The sequence below is a fragment of the Chiloscyllium plagiosum genome, unplaced genomic scaffold (genome assembly GCF_037043375.1).
Source record: "Chiloscyllium plagiosum isolate Xiang-an unplaced genomic scaffold, Cpla_swu_hap1 HiC_scaffold_24, whole genome shotgun sequence".
NCBI lineage: Eukaryota > Metazoa > Chordata > Chondrichthyes > Orectolobiformes > Hemiscylliidae > Chiloscyllium > Chiloscyllium plagiosum.
The window spans coordinates 35,647,919-35,673,634 of record NW_028270162.1 but is presented as its reverse complement, the minus strand read 5'-3'; the positions used below and the strand labels follow the sequence as shown (position 1 = coordinate 35,673,634).

General features: G+C 39.1%; 1 protein-coding gene across 2 annotated transcripts in view; it reads left to right on the top strand.

Moving 5' to 3' along the window:
- Positions 1-25,716, top strand: part of aacs (acetoacetyl-CoA synthetase) — a 156,787-nt gene that overhangs the window by 5,251 nt on the left and 125,820 nt on the right. For both annotated transcript variants that reach the window (XM_088000067.1, XM_043715807.2), the window contains exons 3-4: positions 7,178-7,298; positions 8,985-9,098. In XM_088000067.1, coding sequence (XP_087856193.1) covers positions 7,178-7,298; positions 8,985-9,098 — 235 coding nt within the window. The remainder of the gene's footprint in view (positions 1-7,177; positions 7,299-8,984; positions 9,099-25,716) is intronic.

Sequence of the window (25,716 nt, the reverse complement as noted above, 5' to 3'; positions counted from 1 at the left end):
CCCCATCTGGCTACCAACATTTAGACTTACAATTTTGAATTTGACATCTTTTCATCTTTTCTTCTTCAGCGATCCTCATCTTTTACTCCTGCTGCTAACCCTTTCCATTTACTTGAGATTGGGACTAGCACCACTATATCCTGCTTTGCCTGCACCAATGGCTGAAAGCAGTTCAATCCTTGCCATTGTAGGAAGTAGTATGTGCTTAAAAGAGAGAATTGAGGCTAAGGTGGATTTGAGAAGGGATTATTGGAAAATTGGAGGATTTGGCTGATGGGTAGATTTCTAAATTACTGAGGAATTGAATTTAGAAAGCAGTTGTTGAGGTTTAAGTGCAGATTTCAGTTGTACACTGGTGAGCAACTGATCCGTGCATACAGGATATGTGGGGCCTATAAATTTTTAATGAGTGAACATTTTTGCTTCTGTAGTGTTTGCTTTATAGCACTGGATCAATAGCCATTTTGGTTGCACATTGATGGGATAAGTGTGTAATCCCTGATGATTGGATGTAGCAAATATTGTTAAAAAGCTATACCAATAGTTGTTGATGTCTACTGTGGATATTAATATAGCATCAACCATTTTCTAACTTTGAAATATAAATTTGAGAAATTATGCTGTTTTAATCATCTTATCATGGTTACTAATGTGAATTCCAGAGTACTAAAATGATTTTAATGTTTTATGAAATAATCCACTTGTATTTTAGATTAATACAAGTAGTGCATTTAGTTAAAATTATTCCAGTATATTTGGCATATGTTTGATCATATTATATACACTGCCCTTCATCTGCTGATTCACTATCCATGTACATGAGATTGGCTCTAGTCCCCTTTTCTCATTTGATGTATGTGGTCTGTTTGCCCAGTCCTTTGTGGCACATTGGTGAGTTTCATAGAAGTATTATCTGTGTTTTTTGGCATCTGTAGGAAGTTCATGCCCCTACCCCACCTTGGGTAATCAGTATTTGGTTTAATAATTTGTAAACTTATGTTGGTCACCAATAAATTGAATAGTGAATCCAAGATAAACCTCTTTAACCAGAAGAAATCTGGCTTATATACTATGCATCTAATTGGAATCACCAAATGCTGAAGATCAATAGGGTTTGGTGGCGCTAAATTAATATCATTCCTTTTTCGTTGAATTATTTTCTTCATGCTGCTGGTCATCGGTAAAGATGCTAGGACTGACTGAGGGACATCAGCTACACATTCGTTAATAAGAACACTAGGTACTTCCTGCGATTCTCCTGCACGATGTTTTAAACTTGTTTTCACTTTCACAACTTGGACACTTTCTGCAGAAGGAGAATGTGTGTGCCCATTAATTGTTTTTATCACAGTGTCACTCTTGGTGTGGATCTGTCCATTATATTGGCCCCTTTGTTTACATCGCCAAAACTTAATACTTGAATCACTCTTGGATAGTTTCTCAAAAATATATATCAAACCATCGTGGTAAAACTTCTTATTTCCACGTTTACTAATAATTTCTGTTTCCATACTAAAAATTTCTGTTCCAAAAATACAAGCTTTAAAAAAAACTCTCCTGTAACGAAAATAAGTTGTTACTGAAACAATGCAAACACTACCTTAACCAATGTAACAACAATTTTATATACTACCAATATTCAAAATATACGACTTGTATGCAGTGATGAATCGTCTTCAGTGGCAAATGGGTGGTGGCTAAGCGTCCTTGGTGGTCAAAGGACAGTGGCTAATCATTGGCGGTGAATCTGCTGTGGCAAATGGTCCCATCCCAGTTTCCACACTGTAGGGATTTTATAATTGTGGACTGAAATGGGAAAAAGATTATTTTGTATACCTAGGATTGTTGAAGGGATGGTTGCATTTTTTTTACGTGATGCTAATTATCAGTGCTGTTCACAATGCAGCACCTTCAATCAAAGAGGAGGGACTGCAACAGGCTGATGCCAGCAGGTGGGGATTCAACTGGAAACAAGTGGCTGAATGGTCTGGGGAATTGGGACCAATTATCAATGACTGATAAAGGCTTTCTTGCATGCCAGCAGCTAGGTGATTGGCTCCCGAGATAGCTGAACAGTTTGTGCGTGTATGCGTGTGTGAGTGAATGTTTGGGCAAATGCTATTGGACCTACAGAAGACGAGATGCTTTTACTGTTCTGCCCGCACCAGTAAAAGAAAAAGCACCCCAAGCCTGAAGAAAGTCAGTTTATTTCTCCATTTCAGTTGCTATAAGCTGTGGCTCTTAATCAAATAAATCTGAGATCTTCATAAATGTGAATTAATCACTCTGCTTTCTGCAAGCATGTGGAAGGACCTTGAGAGGTACATTTGAGGAGCTTCTGGTTCTGACAAGCCAAAATGATGATCTCTGTGAACATTATATGGCCGTGGATCATTGAACGGGTTTTCCCATCTTTCCGAGAGCATGTTTTTTTCTTGTGTGTGTGTCTGCACGGGGGGGTTTTACAAGGGGGTTAGAAGTTTCAGAAGCATTGATGGTTCATAATAATTTATCTGTAGCTAGAACCTATTTGTAATTCTTGTTAAGTATGGAAACCTAGTATATACTTTTGTCAACTTTGTTGCATAAGGTAAGTAATTTAGGGAATTTTTTACACTTTTCTAAAATGTTTACCTTTTTACGATGACTCTGGGAATAGCAGGGCTTAATTTCCAGCATGCTGTCACTAACACAGTGAGTTGTGACATAAGATCAGTGCTGGGTACTTCATGCTGACAACTGGCCATTTTAAACCTAATGCCTTGTCAGATCAGATCAAAGAAATTGACACATTCTAAAATGTTTAGGAGTCTAATTTTTTCTTGAGTCCCTATTTTGTTGAGATGTGTGGTTTATTTTCCTTGCTCTCGCTCTCTCACTTTTAGCTCCTCCTATGAAGCTTTCTGGACTTCCTTTTGGTCCATTGATAGGAATAGAAACTGACGAATGAGAGGGTTTCCTGGTGCACCTCCAATAGTGAACAAGTGTTTTATTTGAGTAATGAGTCATATGTCGTGAGCTGGCTTATACAGGTCATTTGACTAGGGTGATGGCTTGGTAAAGTTTTTTTTACATAGTCAAATCTCTATTCTATCAGACATTAGTGATTTAAAATTCTTGCTGTATTTCTTTGTATTGCTGTGTGATTTTGTCTGCTTTTGGTCATCACGGACCAAATTACATTTTCTTTAAAAATGTTACTGCTTTCAATCATTTTGTTCTATGGATGAACAATGGGGTTGACTATAACCTGGCCACTATTCATTCATTCTTTCTTCATTCTTGGAGTGTTGCTAGCTAAGCTAGCATTTATTACCCATCTCTAATTACCCAGAGGGCAGTTCAGTGACCACCAGATTGCTGTGGGTGTGGTGTCACATGTAGACACTTAAATATGTTTTATGGGTAGTGTGTGTTGTTCTTAAAACTGTGCCATGCAACTAGGTGTTAATTTGGAAGTGCTTTTGAAATTTGGAAATGACCAGTCCAATGCAAACTGGCTAATCGGAACAAGCATGGCTTTGTGCAGTACGTCAGTGGTGAATTCCTTCGGTATGCATTTTTAGAGCTTATGAAGGGCAGCAATGTTTACTGTCAGTCGCTGCATTCCTGACAGCCAACTGCAAAGAAATGTTAATGGAACAGTTTGTGAGCTCTGAATTAAACTGTTGAGTTGTAGTGACTAAAGTGGTAGGCTGATTTTCTAATGTTTGTTTTCAGATAGGAAAGATTACAGCAAAATTTAATATGATCTTTGACACTCCTATTTTAGATTTGTCAGGATGCTATAGTTTGAAGATGATGATTAAGATGTGAGTTGTAAATTTATTGATATCAACTTAACAAATTTAGATGTAACCGAAGTATGTGATCAACTCATCGCTGCTAGTGCTTTGGAATTATATATTTTATTTGATAGTTTTCTTGGAGACCAAATAATTTAAAACCACAACCACCTGATGGAGCAGCAATCTGAAAGCTAGTGCTTCCAAATAAACCTGTTGGACTATAACCTGGTGTTGTGATTTTTAACTTTATCAGCCTCAGTCCAACACCTGCATCTCCAAAATCATTTAAAAATGTTTGCATACACTGAAGCACACTTTTGAACAGTGCTGCTGTAGATATCAGGTAGCACTTGTACCTCTGGGTCCAAATGTTTTTGGTTCAGATCCTAGTCCTCGGATATGAACTGAACTCCATCCAGGCGAACGCTTCAGAGGAGTTCTGAGAGAGTGCTGCACTATTGGAAGTGCAATCTTGTTCTTTTGAGAGATTCTTAACCAAGGTTCTATTGCTCTCTTTGGATGCAAAATATTTCTAGACCATACTTCAAAAAAGAGGGCTGCCTTGGCCAATAGTTGTCATTTAACACTAAAACTGGTAATGTCATTACTGTTTGTGAAGCCCTGCAGTGCATAAATTGGCTCCACACTTTGTGTTACAACAGTCATTCCACCTCAAGAAGTATTTCATTGGCTGTAGAATACTTTGGGATGTCTTGATATTATATTAACCCCATAATATGAAACCATATTGAAATACTTAATGCTGACCAATTTTATTTCCATTCATTGCTTTCTCTTTCAATTATGATACTGTCATTTGCATTTCAATCTACTATCTTAGAGGTTGTAACTTTAAAGAAAAATAGAAAAGATAATGCTCACTTTCTTTGCTCCCAGCTTTTTGGATGCCATTATTAGTTTTCTGATGGCAATGAATGGTGCGCCACTTTTTAAAATACAGCTGCGGATTGGGCATTTCTGGGGCCTTTGTCTTTATTGTCATTTCTGTTGCTTTTCTTTTATCGGCAATGAGTGAAATGCAAGAGTCCAGTTTACCCTTAGTTGTACAATGAAGAATTTCTATGAAAGTGTAATATTCATATTTTTGCACTTCTCCACTTTATTGATATCAAAACAAAGGATGAGGCTGAGTTTTAGTTTTAAAATTGCAAGAAAGTTAGCAGTAGTTGCACATACTGTCATAGAATTAATAACAATTTTGTGAAGAGATGTGAAGTGGAAAAAAGACTAAGTATTTTTGTGCTTAATTTGTATTTAATTGTTATCCCTTTTCAAATCAAGTCTTGGAATGTACACTGTTTTTCATATCCCTGTACCAAGATTATTACAATATAATGTTGCAATTTCTGTTTGTTACAAGTTAGAATAAGGATTAATTCAGCCTAAATGCTGACAGTTGATTTAAATTTACGAATGATTAACTCATCTGTTTAAACTTGAGTAGTTGAATATTCACGAAATGAGAGTAATATTTGTAAATGGGCACTGTTTAAAATCGAGAGCTAACCAGGGAACTTCATGGAAAGAAGCAACCAATTGGAAACTCCTGAAAGTGGATGTTTCTGAATTCCCAAAATGTGGTTTTGATCTTGATAAGCTCCTGTGGTGAGAATTTTGGAAAGAAAAGACAAAATGTTACAAATTGAAAAGAGTGTCTGTCTGGTGGTCCCTCAGAATGAGGATGATTTTTGCTCATTAAAGACTCCAAATGCACCTCCTTGCAATGTGGGATGGCTGTTGCACTGCAACCAGTTCTGGCTGACCAGGAAACTCCTGCTCTTGTTGTCTGTAGTAAGCATATGAGAATGATATCCATCTGTGTGGCCATCAAATCCTATGGTGGGACTTTGAATATGGTTTCCTTACCCAGGGGCAGGAAAGCTACCGCAGTATCACCGATTTGAAGAGTGCCTTTTTTAAAAATCTATTAAGCACACTGGGAAGTTGTTACTTTTTAACTGCTCAATGTCCTGCTGTAACTATTAGTAACAAATTGTCAAAGTTCAGCAGTTAAATTTTCTATATGCACATAGCAGCAGAGTTAATGGAGAATAGTCGAACCTTAATTCACAAAACCACCTCACCGGTCAGATCCTGGGTTAAACTGTGATCTTTTAATTTACATTTTGATGTATTAACTCTGACTCGGCAATGTATAGCCGGAGGCTTAAATACAAAAGATGCTTTACCAGCATAAACTCTCAACATTGGCTTGAAAACCTGTAGAATGCCTGGCTGTGGGTCAGGAGAATCACATGGTGGTAACAGGGCTACGCTGCATAATAGAAAAAGAACCTCCATGTTGAAATGTATTCTATTAAAGCAGGCTAGCCAAATGCAATGGATAAATGATATCTGGAGTTCTGATTATAGTTTATTCTTGGAGCAGGAAGTCCTCGAGAGGCTGAGGAGAAAACATCTGCTCTTGGACTCTGGTGGGGAGGATGCAAATTGGGCAGTTTTTCACATCATCAAAATGTCAGTGGGTGGGATGTGAGGGGAAGGAACATTTGAATAAAATTGAAATGCTGACAATACACAAGATCAGTGTTTGAAGCACCAGGCATGGAAGACCAAGAGATAAAACAAATCAGTAACTACTGGATTCTATTATTTTGCAGCTGAAATTCCAAGCTAAGCGGAGGGGCAAACTTTCTAAAGAAAAAGAAATTTTAAAATTTTAGTCCTTTTTTTAAGAATACCAGAATCTAGGCGTTTAGTTTTGAAACTGTATACAGTCAGCGATTACACTTAGCAGGGAACCATGGAGAGATTACGACATATTGTGAATCTCCTATTTTGTCAGGAAGAATGCTATGATGGCTTGTGAAAAGTTATCTTTGCAATTATTTTATTTCATTTGAATGAGATTTCTCCCAATTGGTGATTCAGGCTATCTCCTGTACTGAGAGCAAGAACTGTCAGATTATCTGAAATTCAATTCATGCTCTAAATTCATTTAGAGATAGCGTGATATTGTAGCTTTTGATGTGCACATTGTGAGACAGTATTGGTAGAAGTGTGTGAGTGATCTTTTTGTGAGTATTGTAGATTCATATGTGATTGGACCTCTAGTATCATAATATTATTTTAAAGTTGAGGCCTGTTATGTGTAGATTGTAAACTATTAAAATGCCCTAAATGCTACATAAATTTTAATGTAAAATATGCTTTCAGTTCTGAAACGGTTTGTTTTTGGTGATTTTCTTTTTACCCATCAGTCTCTTTCTGTTTCCCCAGTTAAAAATGCTGTTTAAACCATAATGTCAGCCATTGTTTTAACGGGAAATAAAGTATGTAATAGATGAACTACTTAGGTCACTGTTGTAAGGAAACAAACAAAATAAACTTATTGATGTTGCCTCCAGGTGGTTGACAGGACAAAAGGAATTGCAGATGTTCCTGAGTGGTTCAAAGGAAGCAGATTAAACTATGCAGAAAATCTCCTGAAGCATAAAGATGATGACAAAGTGGCACTTTATGCGGCATGTAAGTATTTTATTGATCTGATTTCAGGAGGAATGCGGTGAAACAAGACATTCCTCTCCATGAATTTCTTCTTTTAAAATTATGATGGGTTTTAATCAGAGCAAAACTAAATGTGCCTTTCAGCTTTGCTTTGTGTGGGACACGAAAAGCCAATTGCCCGAATTCACCACAATATGCACGCAACCTGTCCTGTCATAATTCTGTCCTTTCTATTCAATTTGTTGAAGACTGAATTCTACACTAAAGCTGTCCAGCTTTTATAGGTCATCAGGCTAGATTCCATGACGCAAATCATGAAGAGTTGAACAGCGCATATGTGACATCCACTTGACAGACAATGGTATGCCAACCTATTTCACCTCCCCCCCCCCCCCCCCCCCCCCCCCCCCCCCACCACCACCAAAAAAGCTGTCAATGGAAAATGAAAATCTGCTAGAACCTGTCACAGAGATACCCTGATTGGCTTTCATCAAATGTCACAATAAGTCCATTGTTACAATTGGCCCACTGTTTAATATCCAAGCAACAGCTTTCATCAGTGGATAAGATAGCAAGTTTTATCTTTTTAAAAAGTTTGATCAAATCTAATGATCCATTTGAAACATTTCCAAACTAAAATCCACATTCACATTCATGATTGAGGTAGAGATTGGTTGATGATCTGCTACATGGAGGGGGGTGAGGGGAGAAAACTAAGTAGTTTCAGCACTTGGTATACAAGTGGCAAGGTACTCATGATACTAGAAATGGTATATTGTTGTATAATGATCACTCAGGGTTGTATAATTTTGACTAATTCTCTTATTCCCTTCCCCAAGAGAAAAGTCAAATGTCTGGCTGGATTGCAGTAATTTTTGATAAGATTGTTTTGCTAAAGTGTTAAAGTGGTCCCTTTTTCTATGGTAGTTTATTAAAAACAAAGTCTTGTATTTAGCCAGATATGTCATTGAACCTCCATATTTCAGGTGATTTTGCTTTGAATTTCATTTGCAATATTTGTGGGTTAGGGTGGAATGGTGGCTCAGTGGTTAGCACTGCCTCACAGCGTCAGGGACCCAGGTTTGATTCCAGCCTCGGATAACTGTCTGTGTGAAGTTTGCACCTCCCTGTGTCTGTGTGCATTTTCCTCTAGGTGCTCCGATTTCTTTCCACTGTCCAAAGATGTGCAGGGTAAATGGATTGGCCATAATAAATTGCACATAATATCCAGGGATGTGCAGCCTAGGTGGATGTGTGATGGGAGATGCAGTGGTGGGTCTGGGTGGGATGCTGTTTGGTGGGTCACTTTGGACTTGATGGGCCAAGTGGCCTGCTTCTATACTGAAGGGAAATCTAGGTTCTGAAAGGTAAATCAAGCTCTGTTCTATCCATTCCTCATCTTCAATACCATAAAATATACATTTAGTGTTCCACTTCACAAGAGCTGTCAGTATCTTGGATGCAGTGACACTTCATGTACAAGTATGAGTAATTGCATGTTTATTCTTGTAATTATTCTTCTGGACTGAATGTTTACTCGTGTGTCTGAATTTTAATATACTTAAGCACTGAGGAGCCCAGTTACAAAGTGTGTATGGATGCTTCTTTATAAATATTATATACACCAAATACAATTGGGATCAGCATTTTGTTTTGTACTGAATTTCTACTATCAAGTTTTAATCGGTGTGTTTTATTGTTTAACAGCGGAAGGGAAAGAGGAGATTGTCAAAATGACATTCAAGGAACTAAAGAGAGATGTGGCTTTGTATGCTGCAGCACTCCGAAAGATGGGAGTGAAGATAGGTGACAGAGTTGTTGGTAGGTACCCATTTGACATTTCTAAATGTAGAATCTTAATTTTCTGTCTAAACAAACTAAAGGTTTGAGGCAATTTCTTTTTGGTTACTTGAAGCATTTAAATGCATTTAAATTAGAAAGTACAAGTTGGTACATTTTAAAGACAAAAGAAAAGGGTGTGGAAGCCTGTCATTTGAGGAAATTATTCAGCAAATCATGCAACATGTTTATATATAATCCTTTTTGAAAGTGGAGCCTATCTCCATGTCCTCTTACAAATTACAGAAAATACTGTAGCACGCACTGATTTGACTGCCCTGCCCCCACCTACCAGGCACAGATCATTTCCTTTTATATTTGCTGCTAGGATGCTTTCAAAAAAAATCTTCCACAAGATATAGGCATTGTTGGCAAGACCAGCATTTATTGCCCATTCTTAACTATCTTTGGGTGCTGGTGAGCCGCTACCTTTAAACTGCTGTGAACTATGTGGTGTAGGTACACCCCTGTTTCTGTTAGAAAGGGAGTCCCAGGATTTTATCCTAACTGAAGGAAAACCTGCATGTAGTGGTATTTCAAAGTATCTGTTCCCCTTGTCTTTCTCAATGGTAGAGTTTGTGGGTTTGGAATGTGCTGCTGAAGGATCCTTGAGTTACTGGCACTCCAGGTGCCACAAGAAGCAGATTGCCTCATTTAGTTGACCACATTGATGCTACCATTGTAGCTGCCTATAACTGATATAATTCTGAAAAGGAACCAACATTGTTTGATTTCAGCTGATCAGTTTTGACATGTAGCATTGTAGTGTATTATGAATGTATAGTGAATTGCATTTGTAGTGAGGGTGGCCTGCTTTTTCAATTTAAGTATTAACGGTCTGAGGGAAAGTTTGACAATTGTCTTAGTTCACAACAAATGCAGTCTTAATTTTTTTTTTTAAATCTCGGAAACTGGGACAGGTACCAGTAGTATAAAATTAGTGTCTTGGTATATCAACTAAATTGAGATACCAAGTAATTTTTCTTAGATGAATAATTCAGTAGAAATCTCAGGATTAACTCCCTCAAGATTTGGCACAGTGATTCATACATAGAGGCTGCACTATCTGACATTAAACTGCTGAAGGAAATGTTCTGAACAACTGTTTCACTGGAAAGCTTTCCTGTAAGAGTAAGTTTGACAGCTGTTCAACTTAGTACATCACCAAAGGGGAGTCTGTTATTTAATAACAGTTTCTATGAAGACATCTTGCACTAGAATATATAAGGGCTGTTGCTACATTCTGTATTCTAATACAAATTTGTTTCTTTCGTTGGATTAGACTTTGAAATAAATCCAGTCTGAGTTCAGTTTTGTTGATCATTGCATGAATATTGCATCTGCAACTTGAGTGAAAGTTTAAACACTCCTTTTGGGAATTTGCTTTATTCTGCTTACACAATCATGCTTTTGTGGAAAACGTTACCAATGAGATTTCATTTGCAGCAGATAGTCATCTATAAATGAAAGACTGGCTTTGTTGAAATACTGATTGTTATATTTAAGGCAACTATAAAAGAAGTACAACAGAACATCAGCAAAAAAAATCTATGGAGCAATAGTAAGACCCTTTTTCATGTTGCTGTTAAAGTATCCATTACTTCAAGATCAGGATAACATTGGTGCGCAATAAGCGATTAACAGGAACTCATGCAAAATTGAGACTCTTGGACTGGAAGAAATTAGCAAGGATTGAGAATTGGTTAATGAGCCCAATCACGTAAGTGGCGTTTTCAGGCTGACAAGTAATGGGTGGCACGGTGGCACAGTGGTTAGCACTGCTGCCTCACAGCGCCTGAGACCCGGGTTCAATTCCCGCCTCAAGCGACTGACTGTGGAGTTTGCACGTTCTCCCTGTGTCTGCGTGGGTTTCCTCCGGGTGCTCCGGTTTCCTCCCACAGTCCAAAGATGTGCAGGTCAGGTGAATTGGCCATGTTAAAATTGCCCGTAGTGTTAGGTAAGGGGTAAATGTAGGGGTATGGGTGGGTTGCGCTTCGGCGGGTCGGTGTGGACTTGTTGGGCCGAAGGGCCTGTTTCCACGCTGTAATGTAATCTAATCTAATCTAATCTAATGAGTGGGGTACCATAAGGATCAGTGCTTGGGTCTCAGTTACAGATAATTTGTATGCCTGACTTGGATGTGGAACCTGAATGTGATCTGTCCAAGTTTGCTGATGATGTAAAGTTGGATGGGAATGTAAGCTGTGAGGAAAATGTAAAAAAAAAAGTAAGCAATGCTCTTGGTGGCTGGAGAATAATGTGCAGGAGTATGAAGTTGCTACGTTTGAACAAAAGAGAAACCCAGAATAGCTTTTAATTGGGAAGAAACTGGAAGTTTTGGTATTCACAGACATCCTAAGAGACCCAATCGAGAGTATGATAAAATACTCATTTGCCTGATGGTTGCAGTTTCATTAGTGAGAAAGTTTGTCACCATCCAGAACATTGCAGTGCCTGCCCAACACTCTACATACCATGTTAAAGATCCACACTCTCTGCCAGTAGCACAAGGTGGCTGCATTGTGGACCATTAACAGAATGCAGTGCAGCAGTTCAATAAGATTATTTTTGGAAGTATGTCACAAGTCTGTGTAACCTACATCACCTGAAAGGGTAGGGGCTGTGGATGCTTGGAATGTCAACACTTTCAAGGCAGCACAATCCCAACTTGGACAGACGTCCCCTCCATTCCTTTATCATTGGGTCGAATTCTTGCAACCCATGACCTAACAGTATTCTGGGAGATCATTCATCACATTCACATCAGGAATGTGCTCACTGCCAATCATTCAGGAGCACCTACAACCATTCACTAAGTTTTGATCTTGCCAAGGTGACCATGTCCCAAGAATTAATTTAAAAACTAATCTCATTGAGCCTCACTATCTTTCTTAGATTGTGAAGTCCTTTACTGCACCTGTATTGAGATTTTAAGTTTTTATATATTTCATTGTAATCTCTTTTGGCTTTTATATTCCGTATCTTTTGCAACACACTCTAAATTTCACTGACTTAACCTGAAAAGCTACCCGTCCTGTTCAGTTATTTTGAACCTTCAAAATCCCTCTTTTGTTGTACAGCGCTGGGCTGATATCTATTCCTAGTTTAATCACTACTTTTCTTCTAAAGATGTTCTTAGCTTAGAATAGACCAGATTGTGCATGGCTGACTGGGGAAATGCTGGACGAATGAACCATTTTTGTTGCAGACTAGACTCTGGTATATTACAGGCTGTCAACTGCTTTGAAGTTTGAAAGGTGGTCCTTGTTGGTCTGGCAGGAATGATCTGCTTGTACAAGACTGGCACAAATGTATAAATGGACATTAAGAAGGGATGTCTACATTTCCACTGGCTGCTTTTTGTTTGATCTGTCCCTGACACTTAACAATATTTTATTGCTGCATTCACTCTATGCTGGTACGCAAACTCTATTTTTTTTAAAAAAAATTAGTCATGAGAAATCAGTACAAGTATTAGCTGTCAAAATAATTATTTTGTTGCTGAATTGAAAAATTTGTGAAATTATATCAGTAAATATGTGGTCCGTGGTTGAATCGAAGGTCACCAGAGCCATTTATGCCCTTTTTTGAAAATGTCAGTGAGGTCACAGTGGAATTATTGAAGCAAGCTTGATCTCAGCATTGATAATAATGGTGGCTGAACTATAATCATTAGGTACTGAACATTTTCAGTGAGGGCTATTGTGGAGCCATGCAAAAGTCCCACCACATTATGGGTGTCACTGCTTATGTCTCTGACGTGACTATCTCTTGTAATCTCTGCACCATAGCAATGGTATATGCTGTCGATGCATCAGTGTGATTTTTTTTTCAACATATTGAGGCTCAATAACTGCCCTGCTATAGGTACTGATTCTACATATCTGCTTCCTTTGTTTTTATTTAATTGCTAATCTTACTTTTGTATGGTTAAAATTAATCTAAAGTGAGTAAGCCACACAACATTTATTTTGGGCAGATATCTATTAATCTCTGACAAACGTTCTTGGAAAAACAGTCGTTGTATAAGGGATAAAACTGAATCATCCAGTGTTTAAGGCCAAGGTTGCCAGGGTGGCTAGTTTGTGATGCACAGTGATGCCAACAGTGTAGGTTGATTTCCTGCATGAGCTGAGGATACCATGAAGTATTCTCCTTCTCAACCTCTCCACCAGTCTGATTTAAACCACCATCAAGTTGTTTGTCTCTAATGAGAGAGCAAGCCTTATGATATGATATGGTAGGACAATGGCATCTTTCCCTTTTACCTTTGGCATAATATAAGTTTAGTTAAATTGTAATGCGTTATCTTTGCATGTTTGGGAAACAACTTGCCTGTTGGGGAGTTCAGTTTGATGCACTTCTGAAAATTCAATTGACATCAATTCACTGTCTTCCTTTTAATTTGTCCCATCTCCAAGATGCTCTATTGTTTAACTTAGTTAAAATCATAGCCCAATCTCATACCATTGCGTGTTATGACGAACCACTGTGCAAATCTACCAGAAAAATGCTAACCACTGTGCTGAACTGTTGTGAAATAGTAACATTAATCTTGTGCTGCAACATGAGTACTAAGCCACTGTAAAGCTAATCTACTAGTTTATTAAAATGTGTTCAGTTCATGTGGCCCTAACTGCAATGATGTTCTGTGGCCTGGCTCAGTTGTCATTGCTGAACATGCAAGCTGTATGTGTTTAACTCAGTAACTGACTTGCTTGCCAGTATTACATGAAAGTGATGTGTTTTAATGCTGCTTAGCAGCCAATTTTAAATTCTTAGGTCATGGAAGTACTTAGAACTTTGCTTGACAGCACATTTTAAAAAAAAAATGCTTGTTTCTTGCAGTTATTATGTTCATTTGAGGCCTGCTACAGGTGGATGGCCAACCTGCCTCTGAGGAGGCTGGCACAGTACCAAACAGGATCACTTGAACAGGACATGCACACTGTTCTGTTGAACTGGCTGTCTTGTGATACCAATGGTTTGTGAGGCTGTAAAGGTTTGCTATAATTAAGAATGTGCCTTTGGGAAGGGAGAGACATGGGTAACAATAAGAGGTAATTTTCTGAATTAATTTTAAAATAGCCAATTTAGTGTAGGTGGAAGCTGTAATGTAAATAGTTAATATTTTTAGAGTTGAACACTCAAAATTCTAAGTTGGGACTTGAGGTCTTTCTCTTGAGTGGAACCTGTAATGATTTTTTTTTGCTGATGTTGTTCAACCTTATTAATGACTGGAAAAAGTAATGATAGACAATAAATATGCAGGTGTATTACAAAAATCCCATAATGGTTCTCAAACAACATGTCTTTTAATCCCAAATATTGTTCGAACAACATGTCTCCATTCCAAATAGAAGAACTTTGCATTTGTGCAGCACCTTTTCACATCCTGTAGCTACCATGGTTATTCTGATCCTGGTGCTATTTGGGAAATGAATGATTTGATCCAGCTGTGACAATGCTCAAGTGAGAGTAGAGTATGACATAAAGGGGAACTTTCGGGTGATGATGCTTTGATAATATTACTGCTTTTGTCTTTCTTCACTGAGATCATGAGGGTAAGAGGAGTTTGTAAAGTTAAGAATGGTAAATGCAGTCAGATTGTCCATGTTGGAGAGAATTAATATTTTCAGTTGTCAAGGCATCAAACAAACTGGTTTGGTTTGGTTTGAATGATGTCAGACTTCTTAAGTTGTTTCCAAATCTCATGAGCACTATTTCATTCTACTTGTGATGAGCCCTGAAGACTATGGGAAGGTGTTTTAGAGAAGGGGAAGATCTGCCCTGCCAATTGATACATATGATCTCCCCTGCTTTTGTGTCCATGGTGTTGAGATAATGGGAACTACTGATGGTGGCGTTGACGACTCTGGCAAGTATTTGGCTAAAGTTTTAAAAACTTACGCCTGCTTGGTAGTTTGTGTTGAAACCAGTTCCTTGGGTGTGGTCCCCAATTAATTATGGTCCCAGATGTGAAAACTCAAATTGTCAAACTCCTGGGTGAGGATGGATGTATTGGTTCCCGTTTGTTATTGGATGCCCATCCATGGGGCTCAACAAGGATAATTTGAAAAGAATTTAGAGGATCCTGGAAACCTTTCTCCAAATTGAACCGTGCTTTCTTGAGTTTATTCGTCTTGAAACCCCAGGAGAAATAAAAACAGAATGCAGATTAGTGTGTATGTGCAATGCGAGAGGAGTACAAAGAAAATGTTGGCTTTTAATCCCTGTTCATGCACATCCTTGGAAATGGAAGACACAAATCTGTTTCATGTTAGACTGCTCTTGTTTCTGTGAATATAATGATTGGTTCTGACAGCAATGATGATCATCCTGTGGCATTCAGCCAAGTCTGTGATGTGGTCTGTAACCGTAATGTTCGAGTAGAATCAAAATTGAACATTGGGTGAATTTGTCATTGATTAATTTACAGTTAATCCGTGGGGGAAGACTGATTCAGTGGTAATTTATTTGTTAGGTTCATTCTAATATTTGTAAATAGAAGAAACCTAGAAAATCAGCTCCATAAATGCTGTTAACTTGCACTGTGTAACAGATTGGCTAGTTGGCCAGATAGCTTTGGTGCGCAGTCTAGAATGGAAATAAGGCCCACAGTAAACTCAGCTGCTTCTAATGCTATGTCTGTTCTCATCTATAACATGGGACATCTCAGGGAGAATGATGTTCACTCAATCTCTGAATTTTAGAATAACATAATTGTTAAAGTGGAGAAGGAGGCCATTTGACCATCGTGGCTGCCTGAGCACTAACTTCTTCCCAGTCACCTGCCTTGCCCCAACCCTCTGCACATTATTTGTATTCATATAACCATCTATAACCACCTCGAATGCCACAATAGGAACATTCTCTACCACATTTCCAGGCAGTGCATTCCATAGCCTATCTACTCGCTGTATGAATAAGACTTTCTCGTGCCTCACATTTCCTTCATTTGCAAAACACGTTAGAACTGTTCCTTCCAGTTCTCAGTCCATTTATGAGTGAGTACAGTTTCTCCCTCCCACTCTGCTCGGATCCCTCATGATTTTGAAAACTTATCAAATTTCCTCTTGGCCTTTTCCTCTTCAAAGAAAAATTCCCACCTTCTCCAATCTTTCCTCACAGCTGAAATGTCTTACAGATTAGACGGAGACATAGGAGCAGCTGCAGGCCATTGATTTTGCTTCACTATTCAAGACAGTCATGGCTGATCAAATAATCCTCAACTCCACTTTCCTGCCTTTTTCCATAATCCTTTGTTTCCTTTATGATTTAAAAATCTGTCTGTCTCAGACTTTAATATAGGAGACAGTGAGGTCTGCAGATGCTGGAGATCAGAGTTGAGAGTGTGCTGCTGGAAAAGCACAGCAGGTCAGGCAGCATCCGAAGAGCATGAAAATAGAAGTTTCGGGCCAGAGCGTTCATTTTCCTGCTCCTTGGATGCTACCTGACCTGTGCTTTTCCAGCAACACATACTCAACTCAGCCTTTAATATACTTTATGTCCCAGACTCAACAACCCTTTGCAGAATTCCACAGATTTTACTATCCTAGTAGAAATTTCTCCTTGGCTCAGTGGTTAGCACTATTGCCTCACAGCGCCAGGGACTTGGGTTCAATTCCAGCCTCTGGCAACTGTCTGTGTGGAGTTTGCACATTGTCCTCGTGTCTGTGTGGGTTTCCTCCCACAGTCCAAAAGATGTGCAGTTGGCTATGCCAAATTGCCCATAGTGTTAGGTGAATTTAGTCAGAGGGAAGTGGGTTTGGGTGGGTTACTCTTCGGAGGGTCGGTGTGGACTTGTTAGGCCAAAGGGCCTGTTTCCACACTGTAGGATATCTAATCTAACTGGGTAATTCCTTACTTTGAGATTATGGCCTGGAACCATTATTTTAAGTCTCTTCTGGGGACACTAATGAAGTCACGTCCTTCCTGATGTGTGACAGCCAGAAGTACGCAAAATACGTCTGCTGAGGACTAACTAGTGTCTTAAGTTCATCATAATCTTCCTGCTCTTGTACAAAGTCCAGAATACTCTATACATTATTAACTTTGTAACTGACTTGTCCCCTTAATGACTAATCCACATATCCTCACAGGTGTCTGTGCTTTTGCAACCCCTTAGCATAATACCTTTTACTTTATACTGTCTCCATATTCTTTGTACCAAAGTTGATCACCTCGCACATCTCTGCATTGAACTTCATTTGCCTACTCGCACACTTACAAATTTGCCAATATCCTTTTGAAGTTCTAAACTACTCCCTTCCTTCACAGTTCACGATTCTCTTAAGTTTTGTGTTGTTTGTAAACTTTGAAATGGTTCCTTGCACACCAAGGAAAAGCAAGGGTCCCAATAGGAAATACCCACTCGCTGCCTTTTAAATGCTGTAATTGTACCAGACTACTCCACTTCCTCTGGCAGCTCATTCCATACACGCACCAAGCCCTGTGTGAAAAAGGTGCCCCTTATGTCCCTTCTAAATCTTTCCCTTCTCAGCTTAAATCTATGTCCTTAGTTTAGGACTCCCCAACCCTGGGGGAAGGAGCTTGGCTCTTTAACTTCTCCATGCCCTTCATGATTTTATAGACTTCTATAAGGTCACCCCTAACCTCTGACATTCCAAAGAAAATAGCCCCATCTTATTTTGCCTTCCCCAATAGCTCAAACCTCCAAACCTGGCAACATCCTTGTAAATCATTTCTGAACTCTTTTTCACATTTAACAATATCTTTCCCATAGCTGGAAGACCAGAATTGAATGCAATATTCGAAGAGCGGCTTAACCAATGTCCTGTATAGCCACAATGTGAAATCCCAACTTCTATAATTTGTTGCAACTTGAGCATCAGTCACCTGATATTGCAGGGGACTTTGAAGAGTCATCTGAGACTGAACTTGTTTGGTTCTATGTCATTGGGCTACTACAATATTATTTTGTTTGGAGCGATTTGTTTACAACATGGGGGTGTTAAGGATCAACCACATTATGAAAGATCCTTGTCCCGTTGATGTTAATTAATCAGTTGTTTTCTTTTAATCATGGCCTGTGGTTTTCCTGGTCATTATTTTTTGGTGATTACTTACAAATGACTACATTTATTTGATTTGTTTCACAATATTCCACAATGGAAATTGACTCATGGCCGACCTCTGGAGACTAGCCCAGTGGGATAATTATTGTTTTGAGTATTCAAACTTGTTTATATGCAGTGTTTTTTAGATTGTTGTTTATGTAAAATTTACATTCTTTCTATACTTCTGTCAATGATAAACCACTGTGAAATACTTCTGTGATTATTCAGTTATTTTTAAAATATTGAACTTGATTGCTTGTTTAAGCATGGTGTTATCAGTTAATACTTGTTTGTAAAAGGCTGCGTCCAACTTGGTAAACTATTTACTTGAACTTTAATAATGCTAATCTGAGATGTATGCGAGCACATGGATATCATTGGTGTTGGAAAGAGGCTGTTCAAGCCACTATCTGTTCCAGTTGTTTAGTAAAGCTGTTCAATTAACTCCCTGTTCCTTCTCCATTGGCCTGTAATGAATTTTTCTCTTCCGAATTCTCCAGAGTGTCACTGTTTCCACCATACATTGTTTAAAAAAAAAACCTTCCTTTTACTTTGCCAATCACTTTAAACTTAGGTCTTCTTGTCACCAATATTGTTACCAGTCAAAACAGTTTCTTTCTATTTACTCTATCAAAACCATTTCAGGATGTTTAACATGTCAATCAGTACTGTATAAATATAACTTTGTTAACTTGCTCTGTTCAATAACAGGATAATGCAAGAATACATGAAAAGCTTTTTGAAATTGATCCATTCCATTCATGAAAGCAAGAGAGATTGAGAGAAAGCTGCTCATTACCTCAGTTCACATTAGGATGGATGTCCCACTTTCTGCACATTCTAATGGAGTATGAATGAACGCACCCTCATCTGACCATAGGTGTGAATCCCATGAGAACAATTACAGAATGAAATGATGTGCTATTGAATGACTCATTGAGAGCTTACAGCTTCTTTTCTCTGGGCATGAGTATCGAGTTCATTCCAGTGACTAAATTGACAGACTCCCATTGATCTGATTTTAGTTTTCTTCTCCCTGTGTTAGTTAACTCAAATTTACTAATTCTAGCTGAGATGGATCCCTTCATATGTTGCTGTCATAAATTCCAAAATAACTGATATTGACGAAGACTGCATTTAGAAGTGAAACAGTTATTAAATTATTAATGTTTTAATCAATAGTTCCATATTAACATCATGTGTTAAACGCATGGTGCAAGAAAAAAGGGTTCCATTTTGTAAGGCATTGGTAGTGGGACAGGAAGGAGCTGTATTATTGGGATGGAATCCACCGGAACCAACCTGAGAGAAGGAGCCTAGTGGAAAGGTTAACTAAGGTGCTCATGAGGATTTTTAAACTTGTTAAAGAGGTTGGGGAGGGCTCAGCAGAGGTCACCAAAGCTTCCACAATAAGCAATAAGGCAGAAAGTATGGGAAGGGTCAGGAGTCTAACTTCAGACACAGCAGATAAGGGGACAATTATGAGAAGGGGGTCAGTGAATGCAGGACTGAGAGTGTTGTACTCAAATGCGCACCGTATACAAACAAGGTAAATAAGTTTGAAATGCAGTTTGAAATTGGCAAGTACAATGTTGTGGGCATCACCGAAACATTGCTGCAAGGGGATCAGGGCTGGGAACTAAATCTCCAAGGATACATTTCCTGTTTAAAGGGCAGTCAGATGGGCAGAGGGAATGGTGGTTGCCATGCGGGCAAGAAATTAAATTTATATTGATAGCAAGGGATCATCTAGGGTTGGAAGGCATAGAATCTGTGTGGGTAGAGTTGAAGAACCACAAAGGAGAAAAGACCCTGATAGATGTGTAGAGGCCCCCCTAGCAGTAGTCAGGATGTGGGGCAGAAAATAAAACAGGAGATAGAAAAGGCATGTAAGAAAAGTACAGTTAAATCATCATGGGGGACTTCTATATGCAGTGGACAGGGAAAAGCAGGTTGGCAGCGAATAGAATCAGTGTTTTTTTTTCATGTGTATGACTCTTCGGTCCAACTTGACCATGCCAACCAAATTTCCCAAAATAAACTAGTCCCACTTGTTCACATTTGGCTCATATCCCTCTAAATCTTTCCTATTCATGTATCTGTCCATGTGAGTTTTAAATATTGCATTTATACCTGCATCTACCATTTCTGCTGGCAGTTCATTCCTCATACAACCACCCTCTGTGAAAAAGTTGCTCCTCAGGTCCCTTTTTAAATCTTTTTCCTCTCACCTTAAAAATATGTGCCCTAGTTTGGAACTTGCCACCCCTAGGGAAAAGATCTTTGCTATTCACCTTATCTATGCCCGTCATGATTTGAGAAGCCTCTTGTAAGACCACCCCTCAACCTCCTGTGCTCCAGTGGAAAAAAAAGTTCCAGCCTCTCCTTATAACTCAATCCCTCCAATCTTGGCAACATCCAGGTAAACGTATTCTGATCCCTGTCCAATTTAATAACAGGGCGACCAGAACTGTACACAGTAAGAAAAGGAATTCTTGGAAAGTCTGAGATTGTTTTTGGAGTAGATTGTGGTAGAGTCCACTGGGGAGCAGGTAATTCTGTGAAATGAGGCAGTCTTGATTAGGAAGCTTAAGACGAAGAAACCCCTAAATGGCATTGACCACAATACGATAGAATGCACCTTACAGTTTGAAAGGGACACGCTGGAATCTGATGTACTGTTGATTAAAGATAACCACAAAGACGTGAGGGAGGAGCTGGCCAGAATTGATTGGAAGGGGAGCTGAGCAGTAAAGATGGTGGAGTAGCAATGGCAGGAGTTTCTGGGAGTAATTTGGGGGCATGGTAGAAATTCATCCGAAGGAAAAAAAAACATACGAGGTGGAAAATGAGGTAACCATGCTGACCAAGGAAGTCAGCGACAGCAGCATAAAAGAGAAAATATACTATGTATTGAAGATTACTGAGAACGTAGAGTATTTGCTAGTTTTTAAAAAACTAGCAGATGACAAGTTAAAAAGCAATGGTGGGGGCTGGGGGTTGCGATGGGATGGGATGGAAGGAGAAGATTAAATAAGAGCATAAGCTTGCTAGTACTATAAAAGAAGATTGGAAACTTTTTTTTAGATATATAAAAGGTAAGAAAGAGGTGAGAAATTGATCATCTGGAAAATAAGGCTGGTGAGATAGTGATGGAGAACAAAGAAAAAGTGGAGGAACTGAATGTGTACTTTGCATCAGAATTCACAGTGGAGGACACCAATAGTATACAAGAACTTGAGTTAGGGGGAAGGGGTGAGCATAGTCGCTGTCCCTAAGGAGAAGGTGCTGGGGAAGGTGTCAGGTCTGAAGGTGGATAAATAACCAGGACCAGATGGACTAGACTGCAGAGTTCTGAAGGCCAAAACTGATGAAATTTTGAAGGCATTGGTAGTGACCTTTCAGGAATCGCTTGAGTCAAAGAACATCCCAGAGGACTAGAAAATGGTTAATGTAACACTGTTATTTAAGAAGAGAAGGAGGCAGAAGACCGAAAGCTATAGACTGTTAGCCTGACCTCTGTCATTGGTAAGATTTTCAGTCTATTAATATAGATGATATTGTGGAGTACCGTACTTAGAAGTGCATAGTGAAATAGGGCATGCTTCATCAAGGGGAGGTCATTCCTGACCAATCTCTCAGAATTCTTTGTGGACGTTTTGAGCAAGTTAGACAAAGGATGTGATCTATTTGGATTTCCAGAGGGACTTTAATAAGGTGCCACACAGGAGGCTGCAAAATAAGATCAGACCTATGGAGGTAGAGGCAAGGTCCTGGCATAGAGGATTGGCTGACCAGCAGAAGGCAGAGAGTGGGGTTAAAAGGAGTCTTTTTATTTTCAGGTTGGCAGCTGGTGACTAGTGGAATTCCACAGGGATCAGTGTTGGGACCACAACTGTTCACGTTCTATATTAACTATCTGGATGAAGGAACTGAGGGTATTGTTGTTAAGTTTGCAAATGACACAAACATCAGAAGACAAGGTATGGAGGCTGCAGAAAGACTTGGACAGACTGGAGGAATAAGCAAAGAAGTGGCAGATGGAATTCATTGTGGGAAAGTGTGAGATGATGCACTTTGGTAGGAAGAATAGAGATGTAGACAGTTTCGCAAATGGGGGAAAAAGCTTCCAAAATCTGAAGCACACAGGGACTTGAGGATCCTGGTTCAGAATTCTCTTAAAGTTGACATGCAGGTTCAGTTGGCAGTTAGGAAGGCAAATGCTATGTTAGCATTGGTTTCAAGAAAGCTAGAACGCAAGAGCATGGGTGTACTGCTAAGGCTGTGTAAGGCTCTGGTAAGACCGCATTTGGAATATTGAGAGCAGTTTTGTTTCTTGTATCTAAGGAAGGATTTACTGGTCTTGGAGTGGGTCCAGAGAAGGTTTACCAGAATGATCATGTATCTGCTGCTCTTCTACTTCTGTACAGGAGAAGTCACAAGTTTGGAGGATGCTATCGGAGAAGCCTTGGTGAATTATTGCAGTGTATCTTGTATGTGGTATATGTTGACTTCATCACAGTGGCTATAATTTTGGAAGTGTTGGATGGGGTCCTAGTCTAAGGGCAGTTTTGTCTTGGATGGTGTCAAGCTTCTTGAGTATTGTTAGAGATGCACCCATCCAGGCAAGTGGAGAGAATTCCATTACACTCCTGACTTGTCTTGTAGATGGTGGACAGGTGTTGGGAACACAGGAAGCAAGTTACTTTTTGCAGGATATCTGGAATCTAACCTGCTCTTGGAGGTACATATTTATATGGCAGGTTGAGTTCTGTTTCCAGTCTGTAATTACTCCCAGGATGTTGGTAGTGAAGGCTATTGAAATTGAAGGGGTAACAGGTGGACAGTCTCTTGCTGGAGATGGTCATTGTCTGACACTTATGTGAAGCGAGTCTTACTTGCCACTTGTCAGTCCAAACTGGAAGATTATCCTGGTCATGCTGCCTATGTTGATAATACTTGGAGTTGTGACTGGGATTGAACGTTGTGAGAACATCAGTGAACATCCCCACTTCTGATCTAATGCTGGAAGGAGGGCCATTGGTGAAGCAACTGAATATGGTTAAGCTGAGAATATTATGTTGAGGACCTCCTGCAGAGATGATTAACCACCAACAACCACAACCACCTTCCTTTGTGCAAGGTAAAATGTCAAACATTAGCAAGCTTTCTCCAGAATCACGTTTAAAGCTAGTTTTGCTCAGGTTCCTTGAGATCACATTTGGTTAAATGGTGCCTGGATGTCAAAGGCAGTCACTCTTACTTTGCCCCTGAATAACGAGTAATCTGATGGTCAGAGTGATGTGTGGAATAGTGTAGATTGGAGTGGTGCAGAATCCCCAAGTCAGCTGACTATATTGGAATTGTTCAAGAAATTGAATTTTCTGATATGTAATTCTCTTGAATTGGAAATACTTTGGGATGTGGAGAAAGGAAAAGAAATGAGGATGAATTTCTTCAGCAAGAGAGTGGTGATTGTTGCACTCATTGCCACATAGGCCAAATCATTTAATGTATTTAAGACTGAGATAAATGGGCTCTTGATGAATAAGGGGACCAAGGCTTATAGCCTGAAGGCAGAAGAATGGGGTTGAGAAACGTATCAGCCACGAACAAATGGTCTGAGCAGAGTTGATGCACCGAATGGCTTGATTCTTCTCTTAGATCTTATGGTCTGAAAGTCCAATAATTTAGAATTGTAACTATTAACCTGGACACCTTTCTCACTGCTGCCCCTTCCCTGTGTGAACAGTGACGTGACCCTACTAACAGCAACACTGAGCAGCCCTGACCCTGTCTGAATTAACCCCATCCTCCCCTGGCATGTTAAGTATTCACCACCTAACTTGTTCCCCACCCACCTGACACTACTCTTTTACTAGCCAACTGTATCCCTACCCCTCACTCACCTGAGTGATTGTCAAATTTGATTTTGGAATTTCGAGTCCTGAAATAATGGCAAGTGCCGTTTTTTTTAAAAAACTGTGTGTCTCGGCCTATAGTGCTACTTCTAAGTTGAGTAGATATTTCCCTGGTTTTATCTGATCGAAACATTCAGGATGGGGCAGAATCAAAACATTGGCCAGGGAAAGCATTGACAGGTAAGTGGGTAATTTTAAGAGAATTATAGATTGTCAGATCTGTTCTAAGATCGATCTAACTATTTGGGCCCTTGCTCAGAGTCTGTAAGTGTGATGAAGAATTGTATTTGGGTTTTGGGCATGAAACAGCCATTTGAAACAAGACACGTTACGTTACAACAATGTATTAGCCAATTCTTGCCTAGGAATTGATTTTGATCTTGAATCCAATTTTCAGAAGACATCTAAGTTTTATATTGTGCTTGTTTTCACTTGCAATCAGAAAACCTATTGTGGTTTGTAAATTTACCTTCAGATGTGTGCTTCTGAAATTTGGAATTCCTGTCTCAATCCCTCATTGCTTGAATAGATTTTATTATTATTTGTAGCTCCTTTTTGTTCAGCTTCATGGGACTAGTTTAAGGTTTTTTCCTGATGGGTATAAAAGTAAGTTGCATCTCTGAAATTTGAGCTGATTCTCATTTTAAACATTGAGCACAGTCACTTTGAAGGAACCAGCTGGGTGGAATTACTGATGACCAGCCTCGAGAGGGCTTGAATAGATCAGTGATGGTGATCAATAAATCAGGGAGCTTTATTAATGCATTTGTGTAGTGTTGGTGATTAATTTCTCCTACAGTATTAAATGCAAGCAGCTGTTGTGACTTTAGGTAGCCTCGTAATCAAACTTCATCACATAAATAATTTTAAATAGGTTATAATTCTTTTTAAAGCAGGTGAATTGATCATTCTTGGTACTTGCTTTATTTCTTCTCAATACCTGCCTTTAGATAGGATTCATATTGTGAAATCCCAAAGCAGTAAGTTTTTCATTCTCAAGACACCATTAAATTTTCTTGAAGTTGCATCTTTTTGAGTTGACTTGGGCAGGAAAGGTTAGATTTTCATGTGACAGCATATGATGATGTGGAGGTGCTGATGTTGGACTGGGGTGGTCAAAGCTTAACAATCACACCATATCAGGTTATAGCCCAATAGGTTTATTTGGATGTACAAGCTTTCGGAGCGCTGCTTCTTCGCCAGGTAGCTAGTGGGGCAGGATCATAGAATTTATAGTAAAAGATCAACATGTCATATAACTGATGCAATGTATTGAACAAACCTAGATTGCTATTAAGTCTTTAATCACTTAGACTGGGTTGCAGGTTTCGATTCAAAAAGCGCGCACACACTGTAGGCAGTCAGTCTGTGACATTTTATAAATTCCTACTTTGGAAATAGAACTTGACTGACTCCAGGTTGGGATACAGACACACCTTTTTTAATGCATTGTCTGAGCCGAGATGTCGACTTTTTTTGTTACAAGACCTTCAGTTCTCTTGGGAATGTGACTTGAAAGAAGTTCTAGCTTTTCTATATTAATGAATCAAAACCCATTTACCTGATGAAGGAGCAGTGCTCCAAAAGCTAGTACTTCCA